This window comes from Lithobates pipiens, unplaced genomic scaffold, assembly GCF_037356315.1.
Source record: "Lithobates pipiens isolate NorthernLeopardFrog02 unplaced genomic scaffold, aLitPip1_a1.2 Scaffold_23, whole genome shotgun sequence".
Classification (NCBI taxonomy): Eukaryota; Metazoa; Chordata; class Amphibia; order Anura; family Ranidae; genus Lithobates; species Lithobates pipiens.
This window is the reverse complement of record NW_027507785.1, coordinates 315,283,517-315,304,021: the sequence shown is the minus strand read 5'-3', so window position 1 is coordinate 315,304,021 and position 20,505 is coordinate 315,283,517. Positions and strand designations below refer to the sequence as shown.

The 20,505-nt window shown below is 40.4% G+C and overlaps 1 protein-coding gene across 1 annotated transcript in view; it reads left to right on the top strand.

The window, feature by feature from the left end:
* Positions 1 to 2,739: 2,739 nt before the first annotated feature.
* ROR1 (receptor tyrosine kinase like orphan receptor 1) overlaps positions 2,740 to 20,505 on the top strand; it is a 414,857-nt gene continuing 397,091 nt past the window's right edge. The window contains exon 1 of the mRNA XM_077450558.1: positions 2,740 to 3,032. Within this exon, the coding sequence (XP_077306684.1) occupies positions 2,897 to 3,032 (136 nt within the window). The 5' untranslated portion in view covers positions 2,740 to 2,896. The remainder of the gene's footprint in view (positions 3,033 to 20,505) is intronic.

The window sequence follows — 20,505 nt, the reverse complement described above, 5'->3', positions numbered from 1 at the left end:
ATCTTTGCTATGTACATGCTATGTGTTGGAAATATCTGATAAATGGACAACTTTGTGTAAAAAAAAAAAGCGTTTTCATTTTTTTCCACAAATTCATCATGCTACTTACTTAATACCTTGGAATGTCTACTTTCTAAAAAGGGGTCATTTTGGGGGTATTTGTACTTTCCTGACTTGTTAGTGTCTCAAGAAATGAGCTACACCTGATATACTGAAGGCCTGATCAGATGTGATAAATTTTCAGTGATTGGCACCATAGTTTGTAGACTCTATAACTTTCAAAAAGACCAAATAATTTACACTAATTTAGGTGGTTTTTACCAAAGATATGTAGCAGTATAAATTTTGGCCAAAATTTATGAAGAAAAATGACTAATTTTAAAAAATATATAAAATTTGATGGAAACAAAGAAAAAGGCATTTTTTTCACAAAATTTACAGCATTTTTTATTTATAGCACAAAAAATAAAAAACCCATTAGTGATTAAATACCACCAAAATAAAGCTCTATTTGTGTGAAAAAAATGACGCAAGTTTCATATAGGTACAGTGTTGCATGTTGTCATTCAAAGTGTGAGAACGCTGAAAGCTGAAAATTGGTCTGGTCAGGAAGGGTGTGTAAGTGCACTGTATTGAGGTGGTTAAATGTAAAGGCACACAAACGCAATATATGACCCAATTTTTGGTCAAATCGAAAAGATAAGATTGTACCAAGTGAATAGATACCCATCATGTTTCCTTTTTATTTAATTTTTTTATTATTTTCATTTATTTTTATCATTCACACACATATATATATATATATATATATATATATATATATATATATATATATTATGTATATATGTTTAAAAATACATGTATCTATGTTTTACATTTATATTTATTTTTATATTTACTGTATATATTATATATAAAAAAGAAAAAAATATTTATAAATATTTTGTATTTATAAAAATGTATATATATTTGTAAATGTTTAAATTTATAAATAAATAATATATATTTTATAAAGTTGTATTTATTGTTAAAATTAAATATTATACAAAAATGTTTATTTTTATAAATATTTCTTTTGATAAATATGTATGTATGTATGTATATTTTTATATTTATATATTATATAAAACAATAAAGAAATGTTTGTATTTTTAGATATTTTGTTTTTATATGTATATATGTTTATAAATATTTGTATCTATTTTTAACATTTATATTTATTTTTAAATGTATATATTATATAATATTATATTATATAAATATTTTGTATTTATAAATATATATATATATATATATATATATATATATATATATATATATATATATATATATATATATATATATATATATATGTGTGTTTATAAGTATTTGTATCTATTTTTTACATTTCAATTTAATTTTATCTTTATATGTTATGTAAAAATAAATGTATATATTTATAAATATACAATATATATTTTATAAAGTTGTATTTATTGTTATATTTAAATATTATATAAAAATATTTATAAATAGTTCTATTGATAAATATGTATGTATTTGTGTGTGTGTGTGTATATATATATATATATATATATATATATATAGATATATAGATATCTATAGCTATAGATATAGATAGAAATATTGATATATTTATAAATATATGTAAATATATTTTTTAATATGTATGTTTATAATTATTTTTATAATATTTTTTATAATATTATATAAAAAATAAATAACTTTTTGTATTTTTAGATATTTTGTATTTATATGTAAATATGTTTATAAATATTTGTATCTATTTTTTAGATTTATATTTATTTTTATATTTATATATTATAGAAAGCAAAAAGTTTATATTTATACATATTTTGTATTTATACAAAGTGGACCTTCACCGTCTTTTTTTTACACCTTTCATATTAATAATCCTCACCTCATATTTGCAAATATTTGTATCTATTTTTTAAATTTCAATGTCATTTTCTCTTTAGATGTTATATCAAAATAAATGTTTATAATATTATATAAAAAATAAATAACTTTTTGCATTTTTAGATATTTTGTATTTATATGTAAATATGTTTATAAATATTTGTATCTATTTTTTATATTTATATTTATTTTTATATTTATATACTATAGGAAGCAAAAAGTTTATATTTATACATTTTTTGTATTTATACAAAGTGGACCTTCACTGTCTTTTTTTTTACACCTTTCATATTAATAATCCTCACCTCATATTTGCAAATATTTGTATCTATTTTTAAAATGGCATTTTCTCTTTAGATGTTATATCAAAATAAATGTTTATATTTATAAAGATATATATATATATATATATATATATATATATATATATATATATATATATATATATATATATATATATTATTTTTTTTTTGCCCTGCCATACATTTAAAAAAAAATGTTTTCTCTCTAGCTCCTTCACTTGGAAATAAAAAGAAGTTAGTGTGATCCAAACATTACTGCTCCATGTGACAATTCGTACCACAATCATGTGTAAATTTACATACATTTGTAAATAAAATCTCATGGTGAAGGAGTTTCTAATCCGCTCAGGTTGATGGTGTCGGACATCGCTCTACCAATATATATGAATGGGGCGTGCAGTGCCCGCAGTCGGCCGGCAGGTGTCGCTGCGCCCCCTCCTCCGCTCCCAGCCTTCTCAGAGTTTGGAAAGTGACAAGTGAAGGGGGGTGAGAAAGTTTGGAGAGAGAGAGAAAGAGAGAGAGAGAGAGAGGGAGGCTGAGAGTAAAAGCAGCTCCGACCTCTCAGAGCCCTCCGGAAAGGAGGAAAGTCTTTGGCTCCATAAACTCCATCAGAGAGAGAAGGAGGTGTGCAGCCTGGGGCCACAACTCACTGCTCAGACCATCCTACAGGACTCATGGGGGCAACCCAAGGACAGAGGGGACCCCAAATCAACAAAGTGCTGGGGACTGATCACAGATCCACAGGGATGTACTCACTCCTACTGATCACTGCCTGGCTGGACATTGGCTTGTGGGCACACTGGACTCAAGGTAGGACCCGTGGGGGCTTCATATGGGGGAAGGGGTGCTGGTACAGATGTGCATTGATGGAAAGTTTCTGTGCTGTGAAGTTCTCCTGCAGGGTTGGAGGAAGAGCAGTCATGTATGGAGAGACAGATCACCTATAGAGGGGTCTGTTCACCTATAGAGGGGTCGCGTCTACTATGCGGGGGTCTGTTCTTCTCTAGAGGGGTCTGTTCATCTATGGAAAGGTCTGTTCACCCTTAGAAGGGTCTGCTCTCCTTTGGAGGGGTCTGTTCATTTATGGAGGGGTGAGTTCACCTATGGAGAGGTCTGTTCACCTATAGACCAGTTACCTCTCCTATGGAGGGGTCTGTTCACCCATGGAAAGGTCTGTTCACCCATAGAAGGGTCTGCTCTCCTTTGGAAGGGTCTGTTCATTTATGGAGGGGTGAGTTCACCCATGGAGAGGTCTGTTCACCTATAGACCAGTTACCTCTCCTATGGAGGGGTCTGTTGGCCCATGGAGAGGTCTGTTCTCCTATAGAGGGGTCTTTTCACCTTTGGAGGGGTCAGTTCCTCTATGGAGGGGTGAGTTGCCCTATGGAGGGGTCAGCTCATCTCTAGGGGGGTCAGTTCATCTATGGAGAGGTCTTTTCACCTATAGAGGGGGGTAATTTCTCTTATGCAGAGGTCAGTACCTCTATTGAGGGATCAGTGCACCTATGGAGGGGTTGATTCATCCTTAGAGGGTTCAGCTCACCCATAGAGAGGTCAGATCACCTACAAAAGGGTCAGTTACTGGTGCAAGAAGCCATTCATTGAGAACTATAGAAATGGTCGGAGTAAGGTCAAGGGGCATGTTGAGGGTGGGCTTTATATAAATGATTGTCTTTATTTAGAACTAGGCCAATGACTTATAGATCTGGAGATGGCTCAGCTAATACAGTGCTTAGACACTGATAGATGCAGGATCAGTAGAATATGAAGGTCCAGGCTGTTGTAGATTGTATCCATCATTTAAAGGAAAATTCCTTATATGAGTGGTCACTCATTTATTGAACTGGCCCACTTGCCTATAGATCTGTGAATGGTCCCTATATCACAGTGTTTCAATCATCCATAGAAGATTCCTTTATATGAGTGTCCACTCATTTATAGAACTGGGCCTCCCGTCTAAAGATCTGTAGATGGTTCCATTACTACTGTTCTTCCATTAACTATAGAGGATTCTTTTATTGTGGTCACTCATTTATAGAACTGGGCCACATACCTGTAGATCTGTGAATGGTTCTTTTATTTCAGTCCTTCCATCACTGATAGAGGATTGTTTTATATGAGTGGTCACTCGTTTATAGAGTTGGGCCACTCACCTATGAATCTGTAGATGTCTCGGCTATGACATCTGTATGTGGCTTGGCTATAGTAGTGCTTCCATGACCTATAGAGGGTCCCTTTTATATATATGAGTGGATACTCATTTACAGTACTGGGCCACCTACTTATAGATTTGTATATGGCTTAGCTATGGAAGTGCTTCCATGACCTATAGAGGGTCCCTTTATATGAATGTATACTCATTTACAGTACTGGGCCACCCACCTATAGATCTGTATATGGTTTGGCTAAGGAAGTGCCTCCATGACCTATAGAGGGACCCTTTATATGAGTAGTCAAGCATTTATAGAGTTGGGTTACTCACCTATAAATCTGTAGATGTCTCAACTATGACAGTGCTTCCATCAGCCATACAGGATTCTTTTATCTGAGCAGTCACTCGTTTAAAGAATTGGGCCACCTACCTACAGTATACATCTGTAGATGACTTGGCTATAGCAGTGCTTCCATGACCTATAGAGGGTCCCTTTTATATGAATGGTTCCTCATTTACAGTACTCTGTGACCTACCTATAGATCTGTGTATGGCTTGGCTATGGAAGTGCTTCCATGGACTATCCTGGGTCACTTTATATGAGTGGTCAATCATTTATAGAGTTGGGTCACTCACCTATATATCTGTTGATGTCTTGGCTATGACGTTGCTTCGATCACCTATTTGAGTGGTCATTTATAGAGTTTGGACACTCACCCATGAATCTCTAGATGACTTGGTTATTACAGCACTTCCGTCATCTATAGTGGATTCCTTATTAGTGGTCAGCCATTTATAAACCTGGTCCAGTCACCTATAGATCTGTAGATGGCCTGGCTATGATAGCTCTGACAGCAGCGGCCAGCCATCAGCATTAGAAATGGTCTCTCACATGGAGAATAGGAGAGTCACCTATAGAAAAGGTGCTATTATCTAGAGATCCAGGTAATTGTAGATTTGGTCCATCACCTAAACAAGTTCTTTATACGAGTGCCCCAAGGTCACCCCCCCATCTATAGATTTGATTTGTCCCCTCAATTCCATCCTTAATAGCAGTCCCAGACATATGTCCAATCCCTTATAGAAGGGGGGGGGGGTACTCTCCTATATGTGTGGAAAACTGTAGGAATGTTCATCTATAGGAATAGTGAGTCATTTATGGTACAGAGTGGGTCAGTATCTCATAGATTTGGTGTTTTTTTTAAGCATATAGGGTCTGGTATAGAAAGCGCCATTGAGAAACAATGACTGCACATGCAGCATGTCAGTCGCAGAAACGTATTCATATACAGGAACACCATCCAAGTAGAAAGGGTTCTATGTACAAGGGGTCACTTGTCTAAGCTTCATTGTCTTTATAACAGTCCAGATGGGTCAAGTCGTTGAATGAAGCTCTCATGATCTGACAAGGCAACAAATTTTATCGCCTGGCGCATTCTGCTTTCCAACCAGCGCCATTGAGGATTCAGCCTGACATATTTATTGGCCACTAGACAAAACATAGCCTCATTTCCTAACAACACAAAACACTTTCACACTTATATTAACATGTTACAACCCGGCCCCACACTTCGTAAGGGCCCCTCCACTCCCTAGCGGAATGAATTCCTGATTTTTGCACAGTATTGTTTAAGATTATTATTGTCTTTGAAGGTTCTCCTGCATGCAGGTCATTGTGTGTGTACTTAGTGGTAGTTGCCTTCAACCGGACTTGTTCTGTAATGCTGAAGACGTTTTGTATCTTCTCCAGGCACTTCTTCAGTTCAGTTCAATTCTGAGCCAGTTTTAGGTTATACACCCCAAAATGATTGCCAGTATGTCTGTGAAGGCTTTCATTTATCCAGGTCATGGTTTATTGAACAGTAGTTACCTTCTACTGGTTCTCATGCATGCAGACCATGGTGTATTTACTTAGTAGAATTTACCTTTAACTGAACTTGTTGGGGATGTTTCATAGCTTATCTAAGCTTCTGTTTCACGGTTAATGAGAGCTAGTAATATTCCTGAACCAGTTTTAGGGTATACAATCCCAAAATGACTGCCAAGTGCCAATATATCTATGCGGGTTCTCATACATCCAGGGGGCATGGTGTATCTAGTAGTAGTTAATCACCATCAACTGGACTTGTTCTGTAATGTTGACGATATTTTGGAGCTTCTCCAAACCACTTCTTTTCACGATTATTAGTGCTTCTTATTTGTTAGTAACTAACAATTTTATACACCCTAAAAACATTGTCAATATGTTTGTCAAAATGTGCATCTGTCCAGGTCCTGTTTTAGGATTTTCACCCCAAAATATCTGTGAAGGCTCTTGAGATTGCAGGTCATGGTGTACTTAGTAGTAGTTACCTTCAACTGGATTTGTTCTGTAATGACCTCTTGTATCTTCTCCAAGGCACGTCTTTAGTTCTAATGAGTGTCAGGAACATTCCTGCACCAGTTTTGGGATATACACCCAAAATGACTGCCAATATGTCTGTGAAGGTTCTTATTTGTCCATGTCGTTGTTTATCTAATAGTAGTTGCCTTCAACTGGACTTGTTGGAGATGTTTCATTGCTTATCCAAGCTCCTGCTTCAGTTTTCATAAGTGTTAGAACTATTTATTGAACCAATCATAGGGTATATACACCCCAAAATGACTGCCAATATATCTGTGAAGGCTCTCATTTATCCATGACATGGTTTATCTAATAGAAGTTACCCTAAATTGGACTTGTTGAAGAAGTTTCATAGCTTATTTAAGCTCCTGCTTCAGAGTGTCAGAGCCTTTTCCAAACCAGTTTTAGGGTATACACCCCAAAATGACTGCCGATATGTATGTGAAGGTTCTCATGCATGCAGGTCATGGTGTAATTAGTGGTAGTTACCTTCAACTGGATTTGTTCTGTAATGACCTCTTGTATCTTCTCCAAGGCACGTCTTCAGTTCTAATGAGTGTCAGGAACATTCCTGCACCAGTTTTGGGATATACACCCAAAATGACTGCCAATATGTCTGTGAAGGATCTCATTTGTCGATGTCGTTGTTTATCTAATAGTAGTTGCCTTCAACTGGACTTGTTGGAGATGGGTCATTGCTTATCTAAGCTCCTGCTTCAGTTTTCATGAGTGTTAGAACTATTTCTTGAACCAATCATAGGGTATATACACCCCAAAATGACTGCCAATATATCTGTGAAGGCTCTCATTTATCCATGAAATGGTTTATCTAATAGACGTCACCCTCAATTGGACTTGTTGAAGAAGTTTCATAGCTTATCTAAGCTCCTGCTTCAGAGTATCAGAGCTTTTTCTAAACCATTTTAGGGTATACACCCCAAAATGACTACCAAAATGTATGTGAAGGTTCTCATACATGCAAGCCATGGCGTTCTTAGTAGTAGATACCTTCAACTGGACTTGTTCTGTAATGCTGAAGACCTCTTGTATCTTCTCCAAGGCACGTCTTCAGTTCTAATGAGTGTCAGGAACATTCCTGCACCAATTTTAGGATATACAGGCTCTCCTCACTTAACGATCAGGTTCCGATCCAACGACTAGGCCGTTAAACGAATTGGTCGTTAAACGAGGAGCCACAAGTAATCAATATTTTAAGCATTCTTAACTATTGTACTGTACTGTATTGTGAAAAAAAGGTCTAAACACAAAAACTCCAGCTCCATATTGTTGTTTTAATTTGTCTAAGTACAGAACACGAACAAAAATTCTGTACTGTACTGTAGAATACAATGATGTATAGCACGTCGTTAGGGTGGGGTGAGCTGGTCGTAAGTCTGAGTGGTCGTTAAACATGTAAGTTGTTAAACGAGGAGTATCTGCACACCCCAAAATGATTGTTGATATGTCTGTGAAGGTTCCCGTGCATGCAGTCCATGGTGCCATGGTCCATGGTGCACCTTGTAGTAGTTACCTTTAACTGGACTTGTTGAAGAAGTTTCATAGCTTATCTAAGCACCTTCTTCAGTTCTAATGATTGTTAGAGCTATTCTTGAACCAGTTTTAGGGTATACACCCCAAAATAACTGCCAATATGTCTTTGAAGTTACTGATATATCCAGGTCAGGGTATATCTAGTAGTAGTAATCACCATCAACTGGACTTGTTCTGTAATGTTGAAGATGTTTGGGTGAGCTTATCCAAACCACTTATTTTCAAGATTATTAGTGCTTCTTATGCCACGTACACACGACCGGACTTTTTGACAGCAAAGGTCCGACGGAACGAGTCCATCGGTCAATTCGATCTTGTGTGGGCTCCATCGGACCTTTGCTTGCCAAAAATCCAGCGGACTTTAGAAATAGAACATGTTTTAAATTTCTCAGCCGAACCGAGAAATCCGTTCGTGTATGTGCTAGTCCAACGGACAAAAACCGATGCTAGGGCAGCTATTGGCTACTGGCTATGAACTTCCTTATTCTAGTCCAGTCATACGTCATTACGTTCGAATCCGTCGGACTTTGGTGTGATTGTGTGTGGCCAAGTCCGTTCATTCGGAAAGTCCATCGGAACTCCGCCGAAAGTCCATCGGAAAGACCATCGGACCTAGTCCCTCGAAAAGTCCGGTCGTGTGTACGTGTGCATTATTGTTAGTAACTAATACTATTATACACCCAAAATGATATGTTTGTGAAGGTTTTCATCTGTCCAGGTCCTGGTGTATCTGACAGTAGTTAGTTACCTATAACTAAGACTTGTTCTGTAACATTGAAGATAGGGCTGCAACTAACGATTATTTTCATAATCGATTAGTTGGCCGATTATTGTTTCGATTAATCGGTTAATAACCTTAAAAAAAAGTGTGGTGTATAATTTAGTTAATATGTAAAGTTTAAAAAAAAACTATTTATTCTTAAATATCTCTATATGCAGTGGTGAATATAAATAACCAACTATATGGTTAGGGAGCAAAATATCTAATCCACTCTGAGAATAACAGACAAAAGAGATATACTGTATATATTAGAGGGGGTATACTGTATATACCATTAGAGGAGAGATATACTGTATATACCATTAGAGGAGAGATGTACTGTATATACCATTAGAGGAGAGATATACTGTATATACTATTAGAGGAGAGATATACTTATATAATATTAGAGGGGATATATACTGCATATACTATTAGAGGAGAGATATACTGTATATATACTATTAGAGGGAATATACTGTATATACCATTAGAGGAGAGAGATAGTGTATATACCATTAGAGGATATATAGTGTATATACTATTAGAGGAGATATACTGTATATACTATTAGAGGATATATACTGCATATACTATTAGAGGATATATACTGCATATACTATTAGAGGATATATACTGCATATACTATTAGAGGAGAGATATACTATTAAAGGGTCAATCTGGTAAATATCAACAGACTCTAACTTTAACCCCATTTTGTTACTGGCCGATTAATCGATTATGAAAATAGTAATCGATTAATTTCATAATCGATTCGTTGTCGATTAATCGATTAGTTGTTTCAGCCCTAATTGAAGATGTTTCGTAGTTTCTCAAAACTCATTCTTCAGTTCTATTTTATAATTGTTAGCATATCTCATTGTTAGTAAATAATAGTATTATACACCTCAAAATGATTTTCAATATATTGTGAAGGTTCTCATCTGTCCGGGCCATGGTATATCTGGCAGTAGTTACCTTTAATTGGACTTGTTCTATAAAGTTGAAGACGTTTCCTACCTTCTCAAAGCTCATTCTTGAGGTTCGTTCCATAATTATTAGCGCGTCTCATTGTTAGTAAATATTATTCTTGGGATTACTTAGTAGGACAAAGTGCAGTTCTTTTAAAATGACAGCAAATTGGCATTTTTCAGTGTAAACTGATGGGAAGCTCATTCGGGTTGGTTGTTATATTTATTTACACTTTACACATCATTTGTGTTGCAGGCATTCCCATACTCGGTTGTAGCTAAGTGCATCACGATCTGCGACAGTTGATTGGAGATTCTTCCGAATTTCGCACAGTTGTCTGGCTGTAAATGTTTCACAGATACAATTGTACCATTAATAAAAGAACTAAAAGACACGTGTTTTACATTTTAAAAAAAAAAAAAAAAAAAAAAAAAAAAAGACACGTGTTTGATCTGTGATTGATTGCTTACATAAAAGTTAAAAAAAAAAAACTTTTAAGACCCGTGATTCAGAACTAGAAGCCCAAGCAGGGGTCTGTCGGCCTCCGGGTGTCACAAAACATGCTGGGATGTGTAGTACCACAAATTTCACAGAAGGTTGCTTTTAATTTGTTTCGCTTAGTTTAACATAACAGAGGAACCCCTAGGCCATGTCATGTGTGAGAACTCAGAGCCGCCGTTCTCAGCCAGGGATTCAAGGAAGACTACGATTCATCAAGAAGTTGCAAGGAAGCTTCTTAAGCTGTGGCTGGGTGGCCAAAGATTCCAACACCACTTGGCACAACCATCTGCATGACACCAATGATCTTGGCATACATGTAGGTGGGGCCAGTGAGTTGGTACCCGATGAAGAAGGAAGGAGACCGAGTATAGTGGCACAATTATTATTTGGTTGGATGAAGGTAACACAAAACACATGAAGAACAGCCGTAAGGTTCTTGGCTTAACAGTTCCAAACACTATGGTACCGGAGACTCGGTAATTCGGTACACAGAGGTACAATAGTTCTTAGCAATATTAGAGGCACTTTGAGGTAGTCCCAGGGCTCAGAATGGCAAAAAAAACACATCAATTGCAGCCACTGTGCCATCAAACGTTGCCACTGTGCCGTCAAATGTTGCCACTGTGCCCAAACGCTGCCACTGTGCCCATCAAACTCTGCCACTGTACCCATCAAACTCTGCCACTGTGCCATCAAACACTGCCACTGTGCCCAAACGCTGCCACTGTGCCCATCAAACTCTGCCACTGTGCCATCAAACACTGCCACTGTGCCCAAACGCTGCCACTGTGCCCGCCAAACGCTGCCACTGTGCCCTCAAATGCTGCCACTGTGCCCTCAATTGCAGCCACTGTGCCCTTTAAACGCTGCCACTGTGCCATCAAATGCTGCCACTGTGCCCATCAAATGCTGCCACTATGCCATCAAACACTGCCACTGTGCCCAAACGTTGCCACTGTGCCCACCAAACGCTGCCACTGTCCCATCAAATGCTGCCACTGTGCCCTCAAATGCTGCCACTGTGCCATCAATTGCAGTCACTGTGCCAAACGCTGCCAATGAACCCATTAAACAGTGCTACTGTGCCCATTAAATGCTGCCACTGTGCCATCAAACGCTGTCACTGTGCCCATCAAATGCTGTCACTGTGACCATCAAACACAGCCACTGTGCCATAAAATGCTGCCAGTGTGCCCATCATATGTTGCCAGTGTGCCCATCAAATGCTGCCAGTGTGCCCATTAAATGCTGCCAGTGTGATCCCGCCCACTCACCGTCTGCCTGGCACTTACCCTGTCTTGGTGGGGTGGGTGACAGCGATGAGCAAGGTTGTCCCAGTGTCTTCTCCCGTCCTCTCCTCCTGATAGGCATCCAATAGCGGCGCCTGTCGTTTCAGCCATTCAGGCGACAGGTGACAAACCCGAGCACCTGATTGGCGGAGAGGCAGTTTAGTGTTAGGAAAGTGAATGAATATTCGTTTTCCTAACACAGCTGAGTGACCTGCGAGCGCCCAGCATGTCGCTCACAAGTCACCTTTTTTGACGCCTATTAGAGCCTATGGCTTTAAACAGATGCTTCAAAAACACCCCCCGCCGCAAAGGGGCCGGGCGTCTGAATAGGGGGTGGCAGCAGCCGCCATAGATAGCTTCATGCAATGCATGAATCTACCTATTGGTGATAGAGAGGGTGGCAGGAGAGAGGGGGCGTCGCCCGTACGCCCTTATGGAGGCACTGCCACTGCACTCTATTAGGCTTATGTTACTAGTGCGGCATCTGAGGGTAACAGTGGTTGTTGGCAGAGTAACGGGGGAATTTGAATAGCTGATCCCAAGAATCTTTATCACAGTAAAGGAGTCCCTGGAAAGTGGAGCCAGCTGTGATGCCCCCATTCTGCCCCTCCTCTCCAGAAACCTCTCCTTATGGCCCGTACACACGATACAAAAATCGGACGTTTTTTTTTTTTTTTGCATGCTAGTCGTATATCGAACCTGAAGAGTTTACTAAAGTTACAAAAATTCTCCTATGACAGAATAAAAAATGGGAAGTGATGTCATGTGTTGTAGTGTATTTGTATTGTATTTTTGGGCTACAACTGTACTGATTAAACCAAAATCGTACGATCTGGTATCATATGAGAAAAATTTTCATGCATGTCTGATAAAATAATATCGGATGAACTGTCATGATTGGCTCTCAAAAGCTCTGTACTAACAATCCGATTATGGTGTGATTGCGTCGAATGCAGTTATTTCCGTCCGATTTTCGGATCGTGTGTATGGGCCAGTTAGGGCTAAATGAGCTCCCCCTGTCCAGCGTGGATCCTGTCCCTACTCTATCCACTTCGCATATGCATGCTAACTGCAGTGGGGCACTTCTATTTATTAGCATTCCCCCCACCAAAGATGGCCACTGGGGTCATCCAGTGTAGCAGCATCCAATTGGACTACTGCTCGCCTGGGGACCCTTATGGAGGCTGCAGAGGAACAATGTTCCTTTCATTCTCCATTCCCTCTGTACAGCGGACAATGATACAGCCCTACCTACAGAGGGGAGGGTAAACTGCACCTCCTGCCTACATACAGATGTAAGGGTGGCATTCTGACAATCACTGTAGGTAGGCATTCTTCCCACTGACCACCAATGTAAGGCGGGCATTCTTCCCACTGAGCACCAATATAAGGATCATTCTTCCTACTGATCATCACTAAAGCAAGGAGGGTATTCTTCCCAGTGGCCAAAGTAAGGAGCATTTTTCTCATTGACTCCCAAGAAATATGTTCTAACACTGTGGTTCTCAACTCAGGACCCACTAACAGGCCAGGTTTGCAAGATAACTGGAGTACATCACAGATGATATCATTTGCTGATCAGTGATTGCAGTATTCTAGTTTGCATTGTGATAGGAAGGGCAGTAATGTGATATGAAGGGCAGTAATGTGATAGGAAGGGCAGTAATGTCATATGAAGGGCAGTAATGTGATAGGAAGGGCAGTAATGTCATATGAAGGGCAGTAATGTTATATGATGTGCAGTAATGTGATAGGAAGGGCAGTAATGTCATATGAAGGGCAGTAATGTGATATGAAGGGTAGTAATGTGATATGAAGGGTAGTAATGTGATAGGAAGGGCAGTAATGTCATATGAAGGGCAGTAATGTGATACGAAGGGCAGTCATGTGATAGGAAGGGTAGTATTGTGATAGGAAGGGCAGTAATGTGATAGGAAGGGCAGTAATGTCATATGAAGGGCAGTAATGTGATATGAAGGGTAGTAATGTGATAGGAAGGGCAGTAATGTCATATGAAGGGCAGTAATGTGATACAAAGGGCAGTAATGTGATAGGAAGGGTAGTAATGTGATAGGAAGGGCAGTAATGTGATAGGAAGGGCAGTAATGTGATATGAAGGGCAGTAATGTGATATGAAGGGCAGTGATGTAAAATAAAGGGCAGTCATCTGATAGAAAGAGACGTCAAGTGATATGAAGGGCAGTAATGTGATATGAAGGGCAGTAATTTGATATGAAGGGCAGTAATGTGATATGAAGGGCAGTAATTTGATATGAAGGGCAGTAATGTGATATGAAGGGCAGTAATGTGATATGAAGGGCAGTAATTTGAAAGTAAGGGCAGTAATGTGATATGAAGGGCAGTAATGTGATATGAAGGGCAGTAATATGATATGAAGGGCAGTAATGTGATATGAAGGGCAGTAATGTGATATGAAGGGCAGTAATTTGATATGAAGGGCAGTAATGTGATATGAAGGGCAGTAATTTGATAGTAAGGGCAGTAATGTGATATGAAGGGCAGTAATATGATATGAAGGGTAGTAATATGATATGAAGGGTAGTAATGTGATATGAAGGGCAGTAATGTGATATGAAGGGCAGTAATTTGATATGAAGGGCAGTAATGTGATATGAAGGGCGGTAAACACTTTGTTGCGCTACACTACCAGTCAGGAAGCACAACATGAACAATGAATAGATTGCTGTAAATATATAATACAATAAAAAAAAAAACTGCTCACAGCAACAAGGTGTTTAACCACTACAATACAGGGCACTTTCGCCCCCTTCCTTCCCAGCCCAATTTTCAGCTTTCATCGCTCTAGCGCTTTCAGTGACAATTGCGCGGTCATGCTACACTGTACCCAAATGAAATTGTTATCATTTTGTTCGCACAAATAGAGTTTTATTTTGGTGTTATTTATTCACGACTCCGTTTTTTTTTTTTTTGCGATATAAGCGCAAAAAAGCGGAAATTTGGAAAAAAAACAATATTTTCTTTTTTCTATTTGAAAAGAAATCCAATAAAATCAAATTTTGTCATAAATTTAAGCCAAAATGTATTCTGCTACATGTTTTTGGTAAAAAAAATTCCGTTAAGTGTATAATAATTGGTTTGTGTGATCACGGACATATGTACGCAAATGATCATGTACATATGTGTGCAGGTGATCACGTACATATGTGTGCAGATAATCATTGGGACATGTGATTTTAGTGGGACATATGTGGGGGACATGTTTTTATTATTAGGGACATGTGTTTTTATTATTTGGGGACATGTATGTTTTGGGGACATGTGTGTTTTGGGGACATATGTGGGGACTGTGTTTGTACTGTGTGGTGTGTTGTGTGTTTACACTACACTGATGATCAGTGAGTAAAAAGCTGTAAAAAGCAGCCCATACTCACTGATCATCAGCCGGCTGCAGCGTTCTGCTCTCCTCTCCTCAGCGGTGACTTCCGTGTGAGGAGAGGAGAGCCGATTGCCTAGCAACCGGCTGTTTGTTTACATCACATGACGGCCGTGATTGGACACGGCCGTCATGTGATCAGGAGGGCCAATCACAGAGCCCTCCTGCCGATCTGAGATGTGCCGTGTCCGGGTGACACGAGCACATCGGGATCGCGCCGCTGCGCGGGCACGCGCGCGCGCGATCCCGCTACTCCTGAATGACGTTCCTGAACGTCCTATCAGGAGTAGACGGCTCCCACCCGGCCGTATATATGCATTGGCCGGGTGGGAAGTGGTTAAACACATGGACATTTATTTGGCCTAATAAACTATCAGGGGGAAATTGTTACAAAAATTGTTACAAAAAAGAAGCAATCTGTGATAAATGATGTATTGTGTCACAGGCACCATATTTGATAAGGAGTCCTGCGTCCATGTCCCCGGAATATATGCAATCATTTTATTATATGTGTAGCGCTGTCCCCGTAGGACTTGCTGTGTGAGGACTTCCCTGGGCCTCCCACTGATTACCTGGCAGACAGTCCCCAGGGGATTTTTACACATCCATCCTTACTCCCGTTTGCTCGTTACTCAATACACAATCCAGGGTATTTGGTTTTGTACTTAGTGTTGGCACTTGGATGGGAGAAGGGATTAGTGGGATACGCCAACTGGAACTATTTACAGATGAGGACGACTCTCACTTGGCCTCACCAGGTTACTTGTAGGCTCTCTGCTAAACCATACTGCACTTGTATGGAAGAAATAAGTCCTTTTGCTTGAAGCAACTGCTTTATCTTCAGGATACTCACTAGTATTCCCTTGACTGACAACCGTCCACTGACTCTACTAGGTGAAGGGACGGCCCTCCCAGGACAGGCCCCATGACACAGATCTGTACTCACTGTAGGCAGAATCAGATCCTTTCCAGTGTCTCCCTTCCAGACAGATTTGCAGGACATCTTGGCTCACCTCTCTAACTTCAAGCCCTCAGGTTGACCACCTGAGGCTGCATGGACAGAGGAGGGGGCAGCCGCCCCTCACTCCGGGACCCCAGCAGAAGCAGAAGACCCCGAGCACATGGGCATTTGGCATATATACAGTCACCCAGCATGCACTGAGGCACTTTCCTCTTCCAATGGCCAAGGCTGTAACTATGCCTGTGCATTAAAGGTGGATACCAAGTGCTTATTGTATATTTTGTGCAGTGCATCAGTCAGCCTTATCAGTGCCCATCAGTGCATCCTACCAGTGCCCATCAGTGCAGTCCCATCAGTGCAGCCATTCAGTGCCCATCAGTGCAGTCCGATCATTGCCTATAAGTCAGCCTCATCAGTGGTCATCAGTACAGACTTATTAGTGCCCATCAGTGCATCCTATCAGTGCTCATCAGTGCAGTCCCATCAGTAGGGCCTATCAGTGCCCATCAGTGCAGCCTATCGGTGCTGTCCCATCAGTGCCTATAAGTCAACATCATCAGTGCCCATCAGTGCAGCCTTATCCATGCCCATCAGTGCAGCACAGGGGCGGACTGACCATTGGGCCACTCGGGCACTGCCCGAGAGCCCCATGCCACTAGGGGGCCCTATCAGGGTTGCCAGCCTCAGTAAACCAGGGACAGTATGTAAAAATGTGTGTGTTTTTTTTTTACATCTGTCTCTGAAATGTCCCTTACCGACATCCTTTTGATCTAAAAATCCTGAGATTATAGCTGCCCCACCTCTCCAGTACCTTCTCAGCCAATAGAAACATGTCTGTGTATACTGTGTGCGTGTTTGTGTCCACTGTGTGGCCCCATAATCTCTTATTGCCTGGGGGCCCCATAATCTCCTATTGCCCGGGGGCCCCATGAGTTGTCAGTCCACCCCTGGTGCAGCATATCAGTGCCTATCAGTGCTGCCTTATCAGTGCAACCTCATCAGTGCTCATCAGTGCGGCCTCATCAATGCCCATCAGTGCAGCATAGCAGTGCCTATCAGTGCTGCCTTATCAGTGCAACCTCATCAGTGCCCATCAGTGCAGCCTTATCAATGCTTATCAGTGCAGTATATCAGTGCCCATCAGTGCTGCCTTACCAGTGCAACCTCATCAGTGCCCATCAGTGCAGCTTATCAGTGGCCATCAGTGTGGCCTCATCAGACTGATTTGCCTCCTGGACCCTGCCCCCTGGCCCACTCCGCCCCATAAGACTGGCACTACACTAAAAGTGCACAGGGACTCTTTTCGTGCAGGATCTGAGAGGAGGCTGTTGGTTGGGCAGCTTTTTTGCTGCCCCCCTGCAAAGTGCCACCCTAAACCTGGGCCTTGTCAGCCTAGGCCAAGATACAACGTTGCCTAGGAGGGTGCCACATATGGCACCCAAATTGCAACATTCCACATTTCTGATACATGTCGCATTGTGAATCATTATTTATTTGCCGCATTTAGAAAAAATAAGAATATCTGAATAAATTTACATTGATGTCTATATTTCAAAAAGATAACAATTTTTTTTTCATCTGACGAGGTTGACGTAAGGAGCCTTTGGTGGTAAGGACTGCACATCGGTGGTCGTTGGGAGGGGGACCTTTTCTTCACAGCCCGTTTTATCAGCTGCTGTAAGAGGGAGTAGGATAAATCTTATGTCAGGGTACATTTTCATCAGGAGAGCCTTCCATGGCTTCCAATCTGCAGAAGAGATAGATGGAGGTGTCTGAGCATCCTGTACAGGCCTGCTGACTCTCAGAGAAGAGATATCTGTATGGGGAGTGGAGGCCTCATTAGCTTGTGTCAGTCTGGTAGTGGAGAGGACGATGCTGGCGCTGACGCTATTGTAATGCGCGGCTAATGAAGCGGTCATAGAAAGACCCGAGGGCAGGTGCTGGGGAAAAGTTAAATGGAGGATCTTCAGTTTTTCATCCTCTCTGCAGGGTGCAGGGGGCAACGGGGAGGACGGCAGGTTCTCGGCTAAGGTCATCTTTGAAGACTGCGGCTGGTAAATCTCTGCATGAGCCGACTGTACATTTAACCAACGCAAATTAAAAGCATACGTGGGAGCTATTCTGCCTGCCAAAGGTTTTGTGTTTCTGTACACCCAGCCCTGATATTGAGCTGGGTATGTCACCTGACATTTCTCTACTGCAGTTAAGCAGCACAGCTAGGTCACCTCCCAACTTGTGATTGGACCGTAAAAGAGCAGCAACAGACTTATGAGATCATCATCCTGCTCTATCCTCCTGCCAGTATATTCCTTGTCTACACATGTGCATATAACACACCTGATAGAACTTCTATAGACCCCCTATTTATAAATAGACCCCTATAGACCCCCTATTTATAAATAGACTCCTATAGACATATTTAATAAAAGACTACTGCAGACTTATCTTTAAATAGACCCCCATAGACCTCCTATTTATAAATAGACTCCTATAGACTTATTTATAAATAGACTCCTATAGACTTATTTATAAATAGACTCCTATGGACTTATTTATAAATAGACTCCTATGGACTTATTTATAAATAGACCCCCATAGACCCCCTATTTATAAATAGACTCCTATAGACATATTTCATAAAAGACTACTGCAGACTTATCTTTAAATAGACCCCCATAGACCTCCTATTTATAAATAGACTCCTATAGACTTATTTATAAATAGACTCCTATAGACTTATTTATAAATAGACTCCTATGGACTTATTTATAAATAGACCCCCATAGACCCCCTATTTATAAATATATCCCCATAGACCCCTATTTATAAATAGATCCCCATAGACCCCTATTTATAAATAGACTCCTATAGACTTATTTATAAATAGATCCCCATATACCCCTATTTATAAATAGACTCCTATAGACTTATTTATAAATAGACCCCCATAGAACCCATATTTATTAATAGACACCTACAGACCTATTCATAAATAGGCCCCTATAGACCCCCTATTTTTAAATAGACTCCTATAGGCATATTTAATAAAAGACTACTGTAGACTTATTTATAATTAGACCTCCATAGACCCCCTATTTATAAATAGACTGTTATAGACCCCTATTTATCAATATACTCCTATAGACTTATTTATAAATATTCTCCCATAGACATATTCATAAATAGACCCCATAAACCACCATAAACAATTTCCATAAAAAAACAAAAACAAAAAAAAAAACAGCTTTACATTTTTTTCATTCTTTGGTACACCTCAGTGCTGCTGATCCTCTGTACACAATGATGAGTGGTGCCCCAGTGAGGAGCGGTCCCCAGTGTGAGTTGCCATGTAAATACCTGTATATTGTATATACTGTATATGCAGGGACAAGGCATACATTTATTTCTTTTTATACCAGGCTGGACACTTTTAACTAAAAACTTTATACATTCTGTCAATTCCAAGTAAACACTTCCAGGGTCCACCCTTCCTCCTTTATCAGATCATCCTCCCAAAGTCCACCCTCCCTTTATCCTTAGATCACCCACCTAGAGTCCACCCTTCCTCCATCATCAGATCACCCACCTAGAGTCCACCCTTCCTCCATCATCAGATCATCCTCCCAAAGTCCACCCTCCCTTTATCCTTAGATCACCCACCTAGAGTCCACCCTTCCTCCATCATCAGATCACCCACCTAGAGTCCACCCTTCCTCCATCATCAGATCACCCACCTAGAGTCCACCCTTCCTCCATCATCAGATCACCCACCCAGAGTCTACTCTTCTTCCATCCCCAGATCACCCACCTAGAGTCCACCCTTCCTCCATCATCAGATCATCCTCCCAAAGTCCACCCTCCCTTTATCCTTAGATCGCCCACCTAGAGTCCACCATTCCTCCATCATCAGATCACCCACCTAGAGTCCACCCTTCCTCCATCATCAGATCATCCTCCCAAAGTCCACCCTCCCTTTATCCTTAGATCGCCCACCTAGAGTCCACCCTTCCTCCATCATCAGATCACCCACCTAGAGTCCACCCTTCCTCCATCATCAGATCACCCACCTAGAGTCCACCCTTCCTCCATCATCAGATCACCCACCTAGAGTCCACCCTTCCTCCATCATCAGATCACCCACCCAGAGTCTACTCTTCTTCCATCCCCAGATCACATACCTAGAGTCCACCCTTCCTCCATCATCAGATCACCCACCCAGAGTCTACTCTTCTTCCATCCCCAGATCACCCACCTAGAGTCCACCCTTCCTCCATCATCAGATCATCCTCCCAAAGTCCA